This window comes from Caretta caretta, chromosome 11 (assembly GCF_965140235.1).
Source record: "Caretta caretta isolate rCarCar2 chromosome 11, rCarCar1.hap1, whole genome shotgun sequence".
Classification (NCBI taxonomy): Eukaryota; Metazoa; Chordata; order Testudines; family Cheloniidae; genus Caretta; species Caretta caretta.
The window spans coordinates 57,827,422-57,844,404 of NC_134216.1; the positions used below are offsets into that span (position 1 = coordinate 57,827,422).

Sequence of the window (16,983 nt, forward strand, 5' to 3'; positions counted from 1 at the left end):
AATACATATAAAAGGTGGAGTGCGGGTCACAAGTTCATTATTGTGGATGCAGATCGGATGTGGATCCAAATTTTTGTATCCTCACAGGGGTCTAAAGTGCAGTATGGTAACAGTTGTGTTCTATTGGTTGCTACAATGTTCTCTTACTCAGATTTTTGTGGATTTTGGCAACAATGGTTGGAAGAAGATAAATCACAAGGACAAGTCAACCACATGTCTGCTGACTTCTGCATACATTCTGGAGTTTTAATTAGGTTTGACCTGGGTCACCTGGTTTTCTTACAGGTGACCGATGAAAGAGAAAAAATGTTTGTGCCCTTTTTTATTTTTTCTGATCCACAATGCAGCCCTTAAAGACAATGATTTTTCTCTTGCTCGCTTTTCTCGTGAGAAACATCAGATTTTTCCAATTTATGTTTGCTGGAGGACAATGGACAATTAGAGAACTGGTGTCATTCTAACATAAGAGATTGAAATCTGCGCACTTGAGGGGAAGAGCTTTTTAGTCAGACTATTTAAAATTCTTTGAGCCAAATCCTGGCTGCACTGTACTTGGCCTGCCAGAGCAGAGCACTTGTGGGGCTGGCAGATTGGCTGTCTGCGCATTCCACCAGCATGGGGGAATTTGCAGGTGGTATAGATCTGAGTTAAAGGGAATGAAGCTGGGTACCTCTAGACATGCACATCTAGAGCCTGGTGATCTCCAGCTGCTGAACCATCCAGCTGCGCTGGTGGAGAGCCAGTGGCACTAACACCAGCCCTCAAGTTGCTCCATGGTGCCTCAGGACAGACTGATGCTGGACCAGGAACAGAAAGCATAAAACTGCGTTGGGCATAGAAGAGCTGGACTTTAGAATCTGGCCCTTTTGTTTTTGTTTGTTTTTTTTTTCACAGCTGTTAGCCTACACTGCGAGTTACTGATAAGCAAGCCAGGGTGTGAATCTACAATGCACCAGTTTGCCACACAATAGCTTGCTGTATGGACACTGCTACAGTGCAGTGAAATTTCCAGAGTTCAGCTTAGTAGAAATTTCATCCCACATGGGATGTTAATGTGCAGCAAGCTGGTGCACTGTAGATACTTACAGTGGCTTGCCACGCAGGAAGTCTCTATATGGACAAGCCCTAATGCAAACTGCTGACAAAGTTTTGGGATAAAAGTTTTATTTGTGAAAAAGTAAATTCCCCTCCCCTCAGTCAGGTAAGGGTTGAGTACTCCAACCCTTTGAACCCTTGAGCAAAATCAGGGAAGATGAGTTTATATTTCTGATATTCCTAAATTTTAAAAAAAGGAGATAAATATTTTTAAGGCCTTCTATAAAAATCATAAAGAAGCAACAAAGGTCACAACCCTTTTTTTTATTTTACTCTTTGCAGATTATCTTTTAATTCTTATGAGTTTCTTATCCTCACTGACACTGTATTCTGAATGAACTCAAAACGGTATGATCACAGGGACAGACTTATTCTTAGAATTTTCCAAATGCTCATGAAACCTTGTGTGTGTGTAAGAGGCATTAGTTGACTTACTGTTATAAACCAGAATGGGATGGTGAGCTACAGTAAATGGAAATCCATTTTTTCCCCACAGAATGCAATTGTGTCAGTTAAAGAGCTTTGTGGACTCCCTCCAATTGCCAGTCTGAAGCAGTGCATCTTGACTTTGTCCTCACGGCTCATAAACAGTGACAATATTCCCTCTGCCACTGTCTATATGAAAGATACATTCCCTTACCTGGAGCCTCTGGGGACCATGCCTGATGTGCAGAAAAAGCTTATGGCTGCATATGATCTGGTATGAACTTTTATAACTGTATTTTTATTACTGTGTTATAATTTTGAAATATGGTGGGCCAATTCATGCTTCTGTTACTCTTGTGAGAGGTCCCATTGAGGTTAGTGGGGCTATTCATATGCATAAGATAAGCAAGATTTGGCCCTTAATCATGCGATAGATTTGTCTGTATTCACTTACCTGCAGTTTGATTGTAGTGAATTATATGGCTGGAGATAAAATTCTGCAAAGTTTCAGCTACAGGGTAGCAAGATATTGACGTACAAGGAGCATTATTTTAGCAGTGGAAAGGACTAATACAACTCATTATTTTTAGTGAAAGCTTAGATTATGCAGTAAATAGCTAAAATTGTACAAGATCCTAACAGACAGTATTTTTGCTCTCATGCTTTTTTTGTTTTAAGGTATGTTTCAAATAATACTAGAATAAACCACTGGGAAATTTACCTAGAAATTCTTCATGATGGAAAACTGACTAAGAGCATACGAAAGAGACAGAGTGAAATAAATAAAAAAGGATCTTGGTTCATGAGTCCACATATTTCTCTAAAGTATTTTCCCCCAGCTTTGTCTGTTTTAGGCTGATGATTTAACATGTTCAAATATAATTCCTTTCTAAAAAGAATAAGTCCCTATTTTTCAAAGTTTTTCTCAATACATATTTTCTTTTTTAGATCGTGTCAGTATGCAGAATATTGAAATCTGTTGTCTTTTCTTGATGAAAGAGTAAACGATGTATCTCAACATTAATATTTGAAAGTATAATATAGTGTCTGTGTGTGGGGATTACATCTTCAACTGTTGAAATAAGTTATTAAAGTGTTTATTGACGAGATAGTGAAAAATGCCACCCCTCCTTATTGTCATTTGCAATGACTCAGGTGGTGATTCTTTTTCATAGAGAAGTGGTTGTTAACCTTAAGAAATTTCTTTCTACTAGAGGAAATGTCAGTCCATGTGACAGGTGAAAAATGGGATCCAGTGTATGTTTATGCCGGTAAAAGTGAACCCAAACTAGGAAGCTTTAGTGAACTCTGAATTTAAGTTATGCAAGAAACATGTGGGGATAAATTAAGAGATAAGGAGATTAATAGAGCAGAAAGGGACAATCTTTGTTGTTGTCCAACAGTTCTCAACTGAAAGAGCTTGTATTCATAAAACTGAAAACAAAGGGAGACTTTGGCAGAACACCATGTAAAACATACACAAATAATAAAAGAGGTGGAGAAGATTTCAAATCTTAAGGACTGGTTCTGCAGACACTTGCTCTATTCCTTTACTCACCTAAGTAGTCCATTAACCTCAAAGGGCTACTCTTGGGTTTACGCAGCTGGAGCCTTGTTTGCCCTACACACAAAAATGTTGATTCATATGAACACTGAGTTGTCTATTAAATACCTTAATGTAGCACATCTCTTATGTTTGAGATGTATTTTTAATTGCTTTAACAGAACTGTTATGGGATGTTATGAAAATTAATCTCTGATTTAAAAAAAATGCTACAAGTGTTGTATTTTTTCTGTGGGGAAGCCTGTCATCTGAACATACCTTTTTTTCCATGCAAATGGTAAACTCTGTCAATGTGTTTAATGGGGCATAGACAGCTTGGCTATTCCACATGAATGATGATGCAGATGCTCTGAGACCGGTAGCACTGATCTTGAAAACAATTAGCTGTCTGTTATATTGGATTGTGCTTTTGTCAACAGGCATGCTAGACAAAGATCATTTTCTGTGGTTTGTTTGCTTTTTTCCTGGACAATTAGGTGTTTTTTAAATTATTATAGAACCTTGAAAAGTACTGTAGTTACAGTTCCAGAAACAAAGTACGTGGGATGTTTCAAATTGTGCTACCTTAATGTTTTGTTTGAGAGAGTCTCTCAGAAGAATTTCATATTTGTTTCATTAAAAAAAAAAAAAGGCCTCTCTGCAGTAGTTTGGTGGAACTTACCTTCAATTCTACATTTCATGGAGAAAAAGAATCCTCTGAAGAAATCCAGGGTGTATAAGAGATCCACAAAGTAGAAAAAATGGATGGAATCAACTAAAAGCAAGAAACTTAGAGGAAGTGTTGGCAGAAAAATTAATTTATCTATTTTGAAGAAAATATGAAAATGCAGGAACATGGTTTATAGCTGTTTATTTTCCAAGTTTACTCGTAGATTTGGTTATTATCATATATGATCAATTGATTCCCCCTAACTGTTATCACTAATTCTCACCCACCTACAGTTGTATAATATAATGTTTCATTTGTAAAGCTACAATTCAGATTTTTTCATATAATAGGAATCTTCCTGGATTTCTTCATTTTCACCTTCACTTGTGCTTGCTCACTTTCTTCAAAGGTTGTCACAGCAATCTTCTTTGAGGTGGGCAGCATGCAGCTCATTTTAGAACCTGTCAAATTCATTTAAAAGTTCATTGATCACATTTAAAAGGGAAATATTTAGCATGGTGAAAGTGACAGAAGCTAAGCTGGAAAGTAGAGATGGTTGAATCGTTTATTGCAAATAATTATACAAGTAATTTAGCACTTTTGTAGTTGTGAATTGTTCTAAAAAAGAGTCCGATTCCTGTGTCTGCATTCAATATTCATATGCAAAATAGCTTATGCAAACAAATTTGAGCCTCTGGTTGCTTGTGAATAGTTCATTTAAACTGTTAGCTGTTTGTGGTAACCATTCACCTAAGTTGCACGGTATTGTTTTTCCTCCCTGATTGGAAGACTAAAGCTTTTTAAACACAAGTTATATTTAGCAAATAATAAATAAATGAATACTCTTCTTTGCACACAGACACCCCAGCTCCTGTGCAGATACAAATACTTCTGTCAAAGTGTGCCACACTTCGAATTTCAGCCCTATTTGAATTATCTGTGTGGACACAAGTGTGATATATATAGTCTTTTATTCCAATGGGAGAGGTACATCTTTTTCACGTGCGTCATTCAAAAATGGCTGAACAGATTTTCCAAACTTTCCCAACAAAATTTGTCTTTCAACTGAGGCAATTTCAGCACCAAAGAATCATTTTTCAGACAGCTCTGAACAAGTAAAAATGAGAGGGGTGGCTAACTTCACTAGTATTCACTGCCAAGCGAATGTTGTAATACACTGATGTCAAGCATAACTTAAAGCAGAATTTGGTCCAACTTGTGAAAATTAACTATGTATGGAAACTTGTATTGATATTTGGTTTTAGAGTTTGGTTGCATATTTTTATATAGATATGGGTGTAGTGTGGTAAGAGCAATTTTTAGATTTCTTACTGTATTTTCTCTCTTTTTTCCCCTCTCCATCTGTGTGTACATCTTTCTCCATCTGTGTATCTTTCTCTTTCCTTCCTCCAGTCTTATTTTGGTTTATCTTGCTCTCCCCCCAGTCACATCCATTAGTTCCCTGCAAAATAGGGCCTGAATGGTATCAGAGTTCTGAATATGAAATATCATTAGGTTGCCTTTCTTTCATTATTTTGTAGCATAGATATGCTTAAAGTACAACAAAAAAGCAAGTATTTCTGCTGATTTGTAGGCTGATTGTATTCATTTTTAAGTCCAAAAATCTTACAGTTCAGGGATAATATTTTTTCCATAAATATTTGTAAAGAAACAAAGAGCAGTATCAAACTGAAATTCAGGATATTTGTATTCAGACCCTTTGCTGTCCTACTGTAACCTGTTATATGTCAAACTCTCCCAAATGATATCAGCATTCTTGATAGGCATTCTTACTACCACAGTGTGTTGTGCGTATGTTCAACATATAGAAAACTGAATTTGCTGTATATTGGCATAGATATCATGGTTTTGTACATAGCCACTATCCCTTTTCTAACCCTGTCAGCATCTAGATTTTTCCACTTCTTACAAGGCTTGTTGGCAGACGATTACTTGCTTGGCTGTTTCTTGTCCTAAATGCCTGCAAGAAATGCTTGATGTTAAAAGAGCGAATCCTTTTAACATTTTCATTAATTCAATTTGCACTTCAGTTGTTCGACCAATAGATTATATTTTTGAAGAGGGAGAGCAAGATTCTTCCCCCCCCATTGACAAAGATGCATTCAAGAATACAGAGTTTATAGGGCTTTTCTCTCAAAATTCTCTCCTGACTCCACTGAGAGAGAGAGGAAAAAAAAGTTCTCCCTTTTTAGTGTTGTTGATTTCTATTCTTAAAGTCTGGTATATTTATTATTTGATTTTTTTGAACTATCCCTCTGTATCATTTATCTTCCCAGAGAGAGTAGCACTTTAATTTTTCACTTTTTTTGGTGAGGCTGCCACAATAATTTCCTCTCCCTTTTTCAAGTTACAGAAAAACATATAAAGAACAAGGAAATAATTTGTACCAGTGTAGTTTATAAAAAGAAATCCTTTGTTTTTATTGATTCTCCAATTAATTTTCTCTTAATACATACAAGACTTAATATTTATATGGGCAAAGAATTCAGGTGTTATTGTTAAGATAAATATCTTACTAGCACCTTAGTTTATTAAAAGTGAAGGAAAGTTAACTGATATGAATGGCTAGAAGTGGATTAGATTTTAAAGTCCTTGCACTTCATTCAATTTAGACAGTGAAATGAGACAAGTCAGTTTCATTTTCCATTCACTGTAAGTTTCACTTTCTGCTTCTCATTTATTACATACCATAGTGCTGTTATGTTTGAACCAAATCTTACTTATCATACTATAAACACATCAGAGGTACAACTACCAGGGAGGGAGAGAAGTTGTTTAAGTTAAGCGCCCATGTGGACACAAGAACAAATGGATATAAACTGGCCATCAACAAGTTTAGGCTTGAAATTAGACGAAGGTTTCTAACCATCAAAGGAAGTTCTAGAACATCCTTGATCCTTGATAAGTTTATGGAGGAGATGGTATGATAAGACTGCCTACAATGCCATGTAGCCGAATTGCGATTGCTAGTAGCAAATATCCCCAGTGGCCAGTGACAGGACACTAGAGGAGGACTCTGAGTTACTCCAGAGCAGAGGTGGACAAACTACAGCGACCGCGGGACCCTCCTGCCTGGCCCCGGAGCTCCTGACCCTGGAGGCTGGCCCCGGCCCCTCCCCTACTCTTCCTCCTCCCCTGCAGCCTCAGCTCCCTGCACTGCCGGCGCAATGCTCTGGGTGGCAGCGCAGCTGGAGAGCCGCGGCCTGACCCGGTGCTCTGTGCTGCACGGTGGCGTGGCTGGCTCCAGCCGTGCGGCATGGCCACCTGTCCTGGCGCTCTGGACAGCTTGGCTGCAGCGCCGCCAGCCACCAGTGCTCCAGGCAGCGCGGTAAGGGGGCAGGGAGCAGGGGCGGTTGGATAGAGGGCAGGGGAGTTCGGGGTGGTGGTCAGGAGGTGAGGGTGTGGATAGGGGTCGGGACAGACAGAGGGCAGGGAACAGGGGGTTTGAATGGGGGCGGTCATCAAGGAGGCAGGGGTTGGATGGGGCGGCAGGGGCAGTCAGGGGCAGGGATTCCGGGGGCAGTCAGGGAGAAGGGGTGGTTGGATGGGGCAGGGGTCCCGGGGGAGGCTCGAGGTCGGGGGGCGGATAGGGTGTAGGGGCCGGGGCACGCCTGGCTGTTTGGGGAGGTACAGCCTCCCCTAACTGGCCCTCCATACAATTTCGGAAACCCGATGTGGTCCTCAGGCCAAAAAGTTTGCCCACCCCTGCTCCAGAGAATGCTTTCCAAGGCATGTGGCTGTTGGGTCTTGCAGAAATGCTCAGGGTCTAACTGACTGGTGTATTTGGGGCTGGGAAATAATTTTCCCCTGGATGAGATTGGCAAAGACACTGGGGTTTTTTTTGCTTTCCTCTGAAGCATGGGTCACTTGCAGGTTTAAACTGGAGTAAATGGTGAATTCATGGTAACTTGAAGTCTTTGAGTCATGATTTGAGGAGTTCAGTACCTCAGCCCGCGATTAGGGGTCTATTAGAGGAGCGGGAGGGTGAGGTTCTGTGGCCTGCAGGAGGTCAGACTAGGTGATCTGGCCTTAAACTCGATGAGTCTAAGAAGCCTGTCTAGTTTCAATGTGACAGTTCAGGTGAATGAGATGAACAGAATTTTGGCCTTCCTGTTTCCATCGTTGCTGAGCAAAGTTTAAATTAAAAAATCTATTTCATTGAAACATTTAACATGTGCATACTAGCTTTTATATCTTCCACCCCCTTACTAAATACAAAACTTACATTTGAGGCTTAACCACTTGTGTGTTCCATCAATCTAAACAGCCTATCATTAATTTCTTCAGTTTAAAAGTGTTTCCTATACTATTTTTCCATATGGGGAGGCTGTCCCATTAAAAGTATTTTACCAAAAGACTTGTATCTTTCTCCCAGAATTGGTTCCTATAGAAACTTTAATCCTGGGGGCTACTTTCATTGGAGCAATAGTCCCAGATCTTCCGGTCCGATTGAACTGCAATTGAAAAGCACCAAATGGAGGTGGGAAGGGCAACGCCATCGTGGCTGTGGCAGTCTCTGTTAAGACAAGTGTGACTGAATGTACCCCTGTGTTCACACCCTACCCATTATTGTAATAATCTTTGTACAAAGTATGCTTTGTGAAGTATCATTTAAATAACTCATAATCTGTTGATCAATAATGTGGCAAAATGCACATAACAGCATAATATATAAACTTATAAACATAAGCTCAGATCATGACTGAAAGTATATTCTCCAGATAAGTCTGGGGAGTGGCCAAACCAGTTCCTCAGAGACAAAGGTAAGCTAATGCATCAACCAGGTGTAAACAAGGCTGATGGACTGTTACCTGATAAGTGGCCATTCTTTGGAAGGAAAGGAGTCAGGGGCAAAAAAATCTACATCTTAGCAAAGAAACAGCACGAAGTTCCCTTCCACACAGATTGCCTGTCTCCTTGCTCCCAGCTGGAAACACTTCTCAAAGGGAAGACAGGACTGTGAAAAAAGGGTCGGACACTCCAAGACATCCCCTTCTTTCTCTCCCTGCCCATCACATTCACTGTACTTGAAGTGACAAAGGAAGCAAGCATTGGACTTTGCGGGGAGGGTCATGACCTATAGGGTTTGGTCATAAAACTGCTGAAAGCATGTGGTGAGAAACTGTGCTTGAATTTGATATCGTTTGATAAGTTAGGTTTTACTAAACATCTTATCTTTATTTTTCTTGTAATCATTTTTTACTTTTATGCCTCATTACTTGTACTCACTTAAAATCTGTTTGTAGTAAATAAACGTGTTTTATCTGATCCAGTGTGTTCAAGTTGAAGTGTCTGGGTAACTCCTTTTGGGGTGACAAGTTACATACATATTATTCCCTTACATTACAGGAATTCCTTACAGGAATAATGGACTCGAGATCTGTAATGTCCAGGCTGGGCAGTACAGAACATACATTTCTGGGGGCAAATCTGACACTAGTGGTGTGCTGGGGTCACTCTGCAGTATAACCAAGGCTGGTGAAAGCCAAAGTGTGGCTGGCAGGCTACAGTTAAACACAGATGTTCAGGGGATGGCTTGCATGCTGGAAGGCTGTTTGTGAGGGGCCCTGGTAGGAGGCATCCAAACAAATATGAAGGCAACCCAGGGTGCAGGGCAGAGGTGACATCCTTGCTTATTAGTCTGGAATATACCCTGGTATGTCACAATAAGAATTTTTTTATTTAAAAAACAAAAAACCGCGAACATCATGATTGATGAATGACATTTGAAAAATTCATTTTAAATTGGTCAATTCATGTAAATACCCTGATGGATTATACTTTATATTTTCTGAAAACCACCCACCATTGAAAAGGAATGTCACTTTATAGACTAAAGATTATTTCTTCTTCACCTCGGTGCAGTGGTAGAGAAGTTACTCCTTTGCCTCCTATCAAGTGTATTGGGGAAGCTCTCAAATCTAAATTGCCTTCTCATGTTTGTTCCACTGGGACAAAGGCTGCTTAATTTTACATGAAAATTACAGACAGGATTGCAAACATTAACAGGCTCAATTCTACTATGCAATTCTGTTTTCATTGCTTTATCCTGGGGGTGTTGACAGCAGCAAGATTCAACTGTCAGAATCAAGAGAGCTGGGGACCGCTCTACATGGTATTTGAGTAAAGGAAACTTGACCTTTCATTGTAGCTTTTCCCATGAAAACCGTTGTAATTGTTATTCAATATCTCTGTTGGATAGTCTGAGGATAACCCTACCATAAACTCCTAGGAAGAGGTGCAGTCAGTGGCAGAAGGTGATCAATTTTCATAGTTTACATAATTTTATATAGAAATTGAAGGCTTGCAGGACATTCATATCAATGCAATTTTCTGAGGTCTTACTGATGATAGGATTTATACATACAGCGGATGCTGAGCTATGTGAAGGCCTCATAGGTGTGATTAAGAGATCAGAACACACAACCGGAAGCCAAGAATTCTGGACTTCCAAACCTATCTATGACACGTGCCTTGGGCAGGTCACTTAGCCTCTCTCCTGCTGTTTTTCCATTTTAAATTGGGCATATCAGTACTTAATCTAAATCCTGCCTCATAGGGGTGTTCTGAGGATTAGTAAATTAATGCCAGGCAGGAGTTGGAGGACAGGCCAATCATTTGTAAAGCAGTGTGTTGGCAATCCTGTGGGATGCTGAGCATCCTCCACCCCATTTGTTGAAACCAGTTGGAGATGAGGGCACTCAGCACCTCAGTGGAGGCACTCAGCACCTTATTGAATGAGGCCTGTATAAGTGCTGAGTATTATTGATGAAATTCTACCAGGTTTCTTTGCCATCCATGACAATACATGCAAATCTTCTTTGTATCTTGGGCCAGTGGTAAGGTGCAATTTTTTGAAAGACTTTTGCTCTCTCCACTGTTGAGACCACACTCTGGGATTCATAGCTGGTGGCAGAAAGGCTCCTTTAATGCAAAATTACTGTGTGCAATGGTGTAGAAAAGCCAGGGGATTGTTAGAAATTGCCATTTTCTCTCAGATGAAAAGAGAAAAAATCAGCATGATGCATGAACAAGCAAGTAATAAAGAAGGAAAGGCATTGGATACTATAGAAACAAGTTTCAGTCCAGGAGGCATATTTTGATAAAAAATAATTTTATCACGTGAAGCTGTATCAAGCCACCTGTTTTCTATATGAATACAGGGGGCAATGGATTTTGTTTCCTTGGTGTCCTGAGTATGTCAAAGCAGCAAAATATTTGTATTAAGTATAGTTTTTATATGTTTATTTAGACATAGAGATGTCTAATTCAACATATATAATATAATTATAATTAATATATAATATAATTATAATATAAAAATTGAGACTTACACATCCAGGATTTTGGAGCAGCATGTTATAGATAGGAGCTAGCTGGGAAGTTTGGGGCCATCAGGATTTTAATGCAGACCGATCTGTAATTGGAACATTAACACTCAATAAATTACCAATATCTTTAAATACTTTGTAAACATTACTCTGTTATTGAAATGAGTTACATTGTATTTTAACATCATTGGGGCCAAAATCATCCCACTGTCAAATAAACCAAAAATGAATTTGGCCCAAAGTCCCCTCCAGGCGAAATCTAGTTGTATATGTATCTGGCCTATGTTAATGTATATTCTCATTGTTTCCCTTGTTCTCCTTTCTCCAGTGTTTCCTACTGTTTGTTACACCCACTTGCTGTGTCTTCTCTTAAATTAGATTATAAGCTCCTCAGGGCAAGGACTGTCATACTCTGTATTTGTACATTGCTGAGCACAACTGGTTGCCCTCTCGATTTGAGCCTTTAGACAAGACTGTAGTATAAATTATTATTTGTTGTTTTTATTTCTAAAAGAAACTTAACTCTGTTCTCTCCCAAGCCTTTTTGTCACCTGCTTTAGGGATATTAAGTTTAATGATATCTTTAGTCTTATTCAGCATACTATTAATTCTAAAGGTGCATAAGGACAACTGTTTTCCATATTTGAAAACAGTAAATAACTTTTAATAAAAAAGTCGTATTTTCTCAGGTCTAGAGAATGCTAGTTTTCATGTAGATTGCAGGCTTTATTTGACAAAAAAATTTCCTTAAATCATACATGTAAATTGCCCACATATGCTGCCTCGTATACTTAGTGCTCTGTGCAGCTCTAAAATGCATGAAATGCTCAAATGCTTCAAGTGTGTAGTGAAAGTGAGATTTTGTGCTGCATGGGATAGTCTAGAGTGAGAGGAACAGGGGAATATTTGATTGTTGAGCCTCTCTGTAAAGTCCTGGTTCTATGCCCACTGATGTCAGACACAAGATCCTCATTGAGGTCAATGGTGCAGGATCAGGACATAAATTCTTTCATATTTCACACAATTGAACACAGGAATTTAAAAAAAAAACAGTTGCAGCATTTGGGCCAAGTTTGCATATCATAACTTATGTAACAGCAGGATGTAAAACTATGAAACTATCTGCTTGATTCTTATCTCATTTATATCAATTTTATGCTGTTTTAACTCAATTGGCTTCAGTGGTGTTACTCTTGATTTATACCAGTAAGAATAAGATTATATGCAAGCCTATGTGTTTTATCTTTGTACATGTTCTTCCTTCCTGTAACAGATATACATGCTACATCTCACAATTTTTGCAAAAGTTAGCATTGAAACAACTTGGTTGCTTGACTGGGCTTTTGAAACTTTTTGGAAGGTTTGCAAGCATGAAAGAAGAAATGCAGTTTCACTGAAGATGGCAAGAAGAGTGGCTCAGAGCATTTACTACATGGCTGATGGATGTTGGTTTATGTATTTTCCTCTTACCAACAGCCTAAATCCAGGAAGGTACTTGAACATGTATAACTTTAAAGATATGAGTATTCCCACTGAAGTCAACTACTTTTGGTTGGTTGGTTGGTTTGTTAAATCTTTTTAACTCTTGAGTACTATAGTTGAGCTGCAGAGTTTGTTCTCTGAATTCCTCCAAAGAGAAAAACAAACAATGACGTTATTTGGACTACTCAAGTGCTTAAAGTTATACATGGGCTTAAATACCTTCTTGATGCAGGGCCCTTAATGGGTCAATACATGTTTTTGCTAGGTATTTACTCTGAAGGGCCATAATTCTAATTCTTTGATTTCATTCAAAAGAAAACCAAAAACCTAGTAAGCACAGAAAGGCTTCATTTTCAAATACAATCGTAGATTTAAGTTAGTGTTTGTCTGCTAGCTCTGTTCTCTATTGACACCACTTCTGTTTCCTTTATATTGCTTAAAATTATGTCTGTCTGATGTAAAACAGCTGTTCTCTGACTTCTGCAACAAAACATTTCCTGAGCAACTGTCATTTACCTTGACACAGAATTGGGAGATCTGATATGATTGACTGATAATAATCTTTTTAGTCTTACTTACACAGCAGAGCTCTTTTTAAATGGTACCTTCTTAATACTTGTCTGAGAGCTAGATATTTAACTAAAGCCTGGTAATAGCAACCTGGTTTCCATTTGTTTTCTGACAGATGATTCAGGAGAGCAGGTTTCTTATTGAAACAGCAGACACCATTCATGACAAGATTGTTCAGTGTCAGAAAGCAGGTAATTTTGTTGTATTCTCTGTATGCACTGTTGTAACTCTATACCTTGTTGAGTATATCTATAAATGTCTATACACATTTTTAAGGTGGTGGAAACGGAATGCCATAGTTTTTCTTAGAGCGGAGTACAAAGGGGAGAAGCATCTCTGGCCTTCAATTAAATGCTTATTTTACAATTTAGTTACACCATTCCAACTTTTCTAATATGGACAAGGCCTTAGGGACCACTTCTGCAAACACTCACAACTGAATGTAGTCTTTGGTTTCAGCTGGAGTCTGATAAGTGGTCTTCAATAACACTACACACTGCAGTAAACACTACTGTCTGTGATAAGTATTTGCAGGAAGGAGCCTTTGGATTGGTAAACTACTGAGGCCAGAGCCACGTATGTCTATTACACTCCTTAAATAAACAATATAATTAATGCCCTGTAATAAATTCCTTTAATTCCTCCATCTTTAGTAGAGAAAAATTTCATAGAATGGTTTAACAATAACATTCTACTGATTTGTTCACCTAATATAAGAGCAGGGTGGAAATTGGTTTTTGCCTTTGCCCCATGCTTGAAATCCAAACTACTCTTTCCAGGCCTCGCCAGTAGAGTGACAATCATATCACTTTTCAGCACTCTTGTGGTTGGTCACCAGAACTGAGACTCAGAATTGGCTGCTGTGCTTAGGTTGTAGCCTATTTCAGCCATTTAGAACCACCAGTGGGACTGTTTTATTTTTCAAATGTGTCCCTAACAAATGTTAATTTTCATTAACATCTTTAAATCCATATACATTCCATTATTTCCATAGAGCATAAAGAAAATTGTTCCCCCTGTGAACATTCTGAATTGTGGCTTCCATCAGATGGGCATGGGATTTGTTTATTTAAATATATATTTTAGTCAAAATCATCACTTGAGCTGGGCTGTCAAGCTGGGACAACCTTGAATGAAGGAGACTGCCGAAAATAATTATTAACTATTTCCGGTATCATAGAAATATACACACAGTAAAATCCTCAACAGGAAAGTCACAGGTGTGAAATGATGCTCTCTCACTTACAGTAGTTTAGATCTGGAGTAACTCTATTGAAATAACCAGAAACAGAATGGGGTCCAGAGACTTCAAAAATAGCCTTAAAATTAGTGGGAAATTTAGTGGAACTTAGCAGGTTTGTTCTGGAGTAATGTACCGTAGCTGCTCACAGCTAATATTGTTGCTGGAATGATCAGTTGTGATTTATGAGTGGATTCTGCGTTGACTACTCTACTTCTTAGGATCCATCTCCCACTCTGTGCCTGTGTTTTACTCTGAATGAAGTTAGCAAGAGCTACTTGTACACATCAAAGAAAGAATGTGGAAGTTAGAGAGGAGTTTATAATTGTGAACTCTGTGTGTAAAACAGGAGGGGTCAATCCCTTAGGGTATGTCCACACTGCAATTAAAAATCCACGGCTGGCCCATGTCAGCTGATTCGGTATTGGGCTAAAGGGATGTTTAATTAAAGTGTATATACTTAGACTCGGGTCCTAGAGCTTGGGCTCCAGCCCAAGCCAAAACATATACACTGCAATTAAATAGCCCCTTAGCCTGAGCCCTGGGAGCCTGAATCAGCTGAGATGTGCCAGCCATGGGAGTTTAATTACAATATAGTCAGGCCTTTATTTCCTACTACATTTCATGGATCTGATAGTCCACTCTGCCCAAGTTCCCTTTTCACTGCTCCAGGGCAGCCTGTGCAACTCTAATTCTCCCCCCCACCCCCGGCATGTATGAATTATGATCCAGTCTTTAATTACACAGGACCCCTGCCTCATTGAGTACACAGACTGGGTGGTGCTCACTGAATGAGCAGCTGTCCAATATTTTGTTTTCTCCTCATTCAGTGTGTGGCCCCAGGTTTTATTTACTGCACACTGTTCAAAGCCTGCTCTGAAGACAGAATTATTAATTTTCTTGTGGTTGTTCCTGTGGTGCTCATTACTATAGCATCTGAATGCTTCATAAACGTTGATTAATTTTCTAAATATCCTTGTGAGGTGAGGGGATCTTATGTCTGTTTTACAGCGGGGAACTGAGGCATAGGCAGTTTAAGGCCAAAAGTATCCACTCATTTAGTGTTCAATTTTAGAGGCCTGGCACCTGGTTTTTCAGAGTCCTTAGCATTATATAGCACTATATATATTCAGAGCACAGCTCCCGTTGACTTCAGTTACAGCTATGAGTGCTCAGCATTTCTGAAAATCAGACCCCAGGGTCTCAAGTGAGACACCCAGAAAATGTGAAATACAGTTAGTAGGCACCTGTGAAAAGTTTGGTTTCAGTGACTTGTCCAGCATCACACAGGAACTCTGTGGCTCAGGTAGGGATAGAATCCAATTCTCGGGGCATCCTTCAACTGCCTTCACGATGATACCATCCTTTTGTCTTCCTGCAATTGCCTGCTTCTTTACTACACGCTTCCCAACATCTGTAAGAAATGAAATATTAAGTGATAGAGGCAAATCTCCTCCTACAAAATCCCAAATACACCCCCAGAGCAGGTCCATCCTATGCCCTGAATGAGGGAGGGTCCTGTGGAAAAATAGTGAATGATCAAATAATTAAAGACTATCATAATGCATACAAGAGGGCCAAATTAAGGTTGCATAGGCACTTCGTAACTTCTGCGTGCTTGACTTTGCCACCTTAATGATGTTCTTTTAATAGAGGATTTTTTGTTTTGTATGTGTAATTTCCTAAAAAGAAAATTAAGTAAAAGAAATTGCATCATTTGACATTATGTTAGCACCTACATTGGTCATCAAATGGAACTTTTAGATCCACTGCACAGACCTCAGATAGCTAACAGAGTAACTGATACCAGTAATAGGTTGTAATGCTCTATGTGGACAATCCCTAGCGGGGGATGAGACACTTTGCCAGTGGAAAGAAAAGGAGTACTTGTGGCACCTTAGAGACTAACCAATTTATTTGAGCATGAGCTTTCGTGAGCTATAGCTCACTTCATCGGATGCATACCGTGGAAACTGCAGAAGACATTATATACACACAGAGACCATGAAACAATACCTCCTCCCACCCCACTGTCCTGCTGGTAATAGCTTATCTAAAGTGATCATCAAGTTGGGCCATTTCCAGCATTTGAGCATGAGCTTTCGTGAGCTACAGCTCACTTCATCGGATGCACTTCACAATGTGTATGATAATCAAGGTGGGCCATTTCCTGCACAAATCCAGGTTCTCTCACTCCCTCACCCCCCTCCAAAAACCACACACACAAACTCACTCTCCTGCTGGTAATAGCTTATCCAAAGTGACCACTCTCCCTACAATGTGCATGATAATCAAGGTGGGCCATTTCCAGCACAAATCCAGGTTTTCTCACCCCCCCACCCCTATACACACACAAACTCACTCTCCTGCTGGTAATAGCTTATCTAAAGTGATCATCAAGTTGGGCCATTTCCAGCACAAATCCAGGTTTTCTCACCCTCCGCCCCCCACCCCCACAAACTCACTCTCCTGCTGGTAATAGCCCATCCAAAGTGACCACTCTCCTCACAATGTGTATGATAATCAAGGTGGGCCATTTCCTGCACAAATCCAGGTTCTCTCACCCCGTCACCCCCCTCCAAAAACCACACGCACAAACTCACTC

At 39.5% G+C, this 16,983-nt stretch overlaps 1 protein-coding gene across 1 annotated transcript in view; it reads left to right on the top strand.

Annotated features, from left to right (window-relative positions):
- The window catches only part of PLCL1 (phospholipase C like 1 (inactive)), a 307,264-nt gene that overhangs the window by 248,251 nt on the left and 42,030 nt on the right, over positions 1-16,983 (top strand). Inside the window, exons 3-4 of the mRNA XM_048869597.2 lie at positions 1,592-1,795; positions 13,254-13,329. Coding sequence (XP_048725554.1) covers positions 1,592-1,795; positions 13,254-13,329 — 280 coding nt within the window. The remainder of the gene's footprint in view (positions 1-1,591; positions 1,796-13,253; positions 13,330-16,983) is intronic.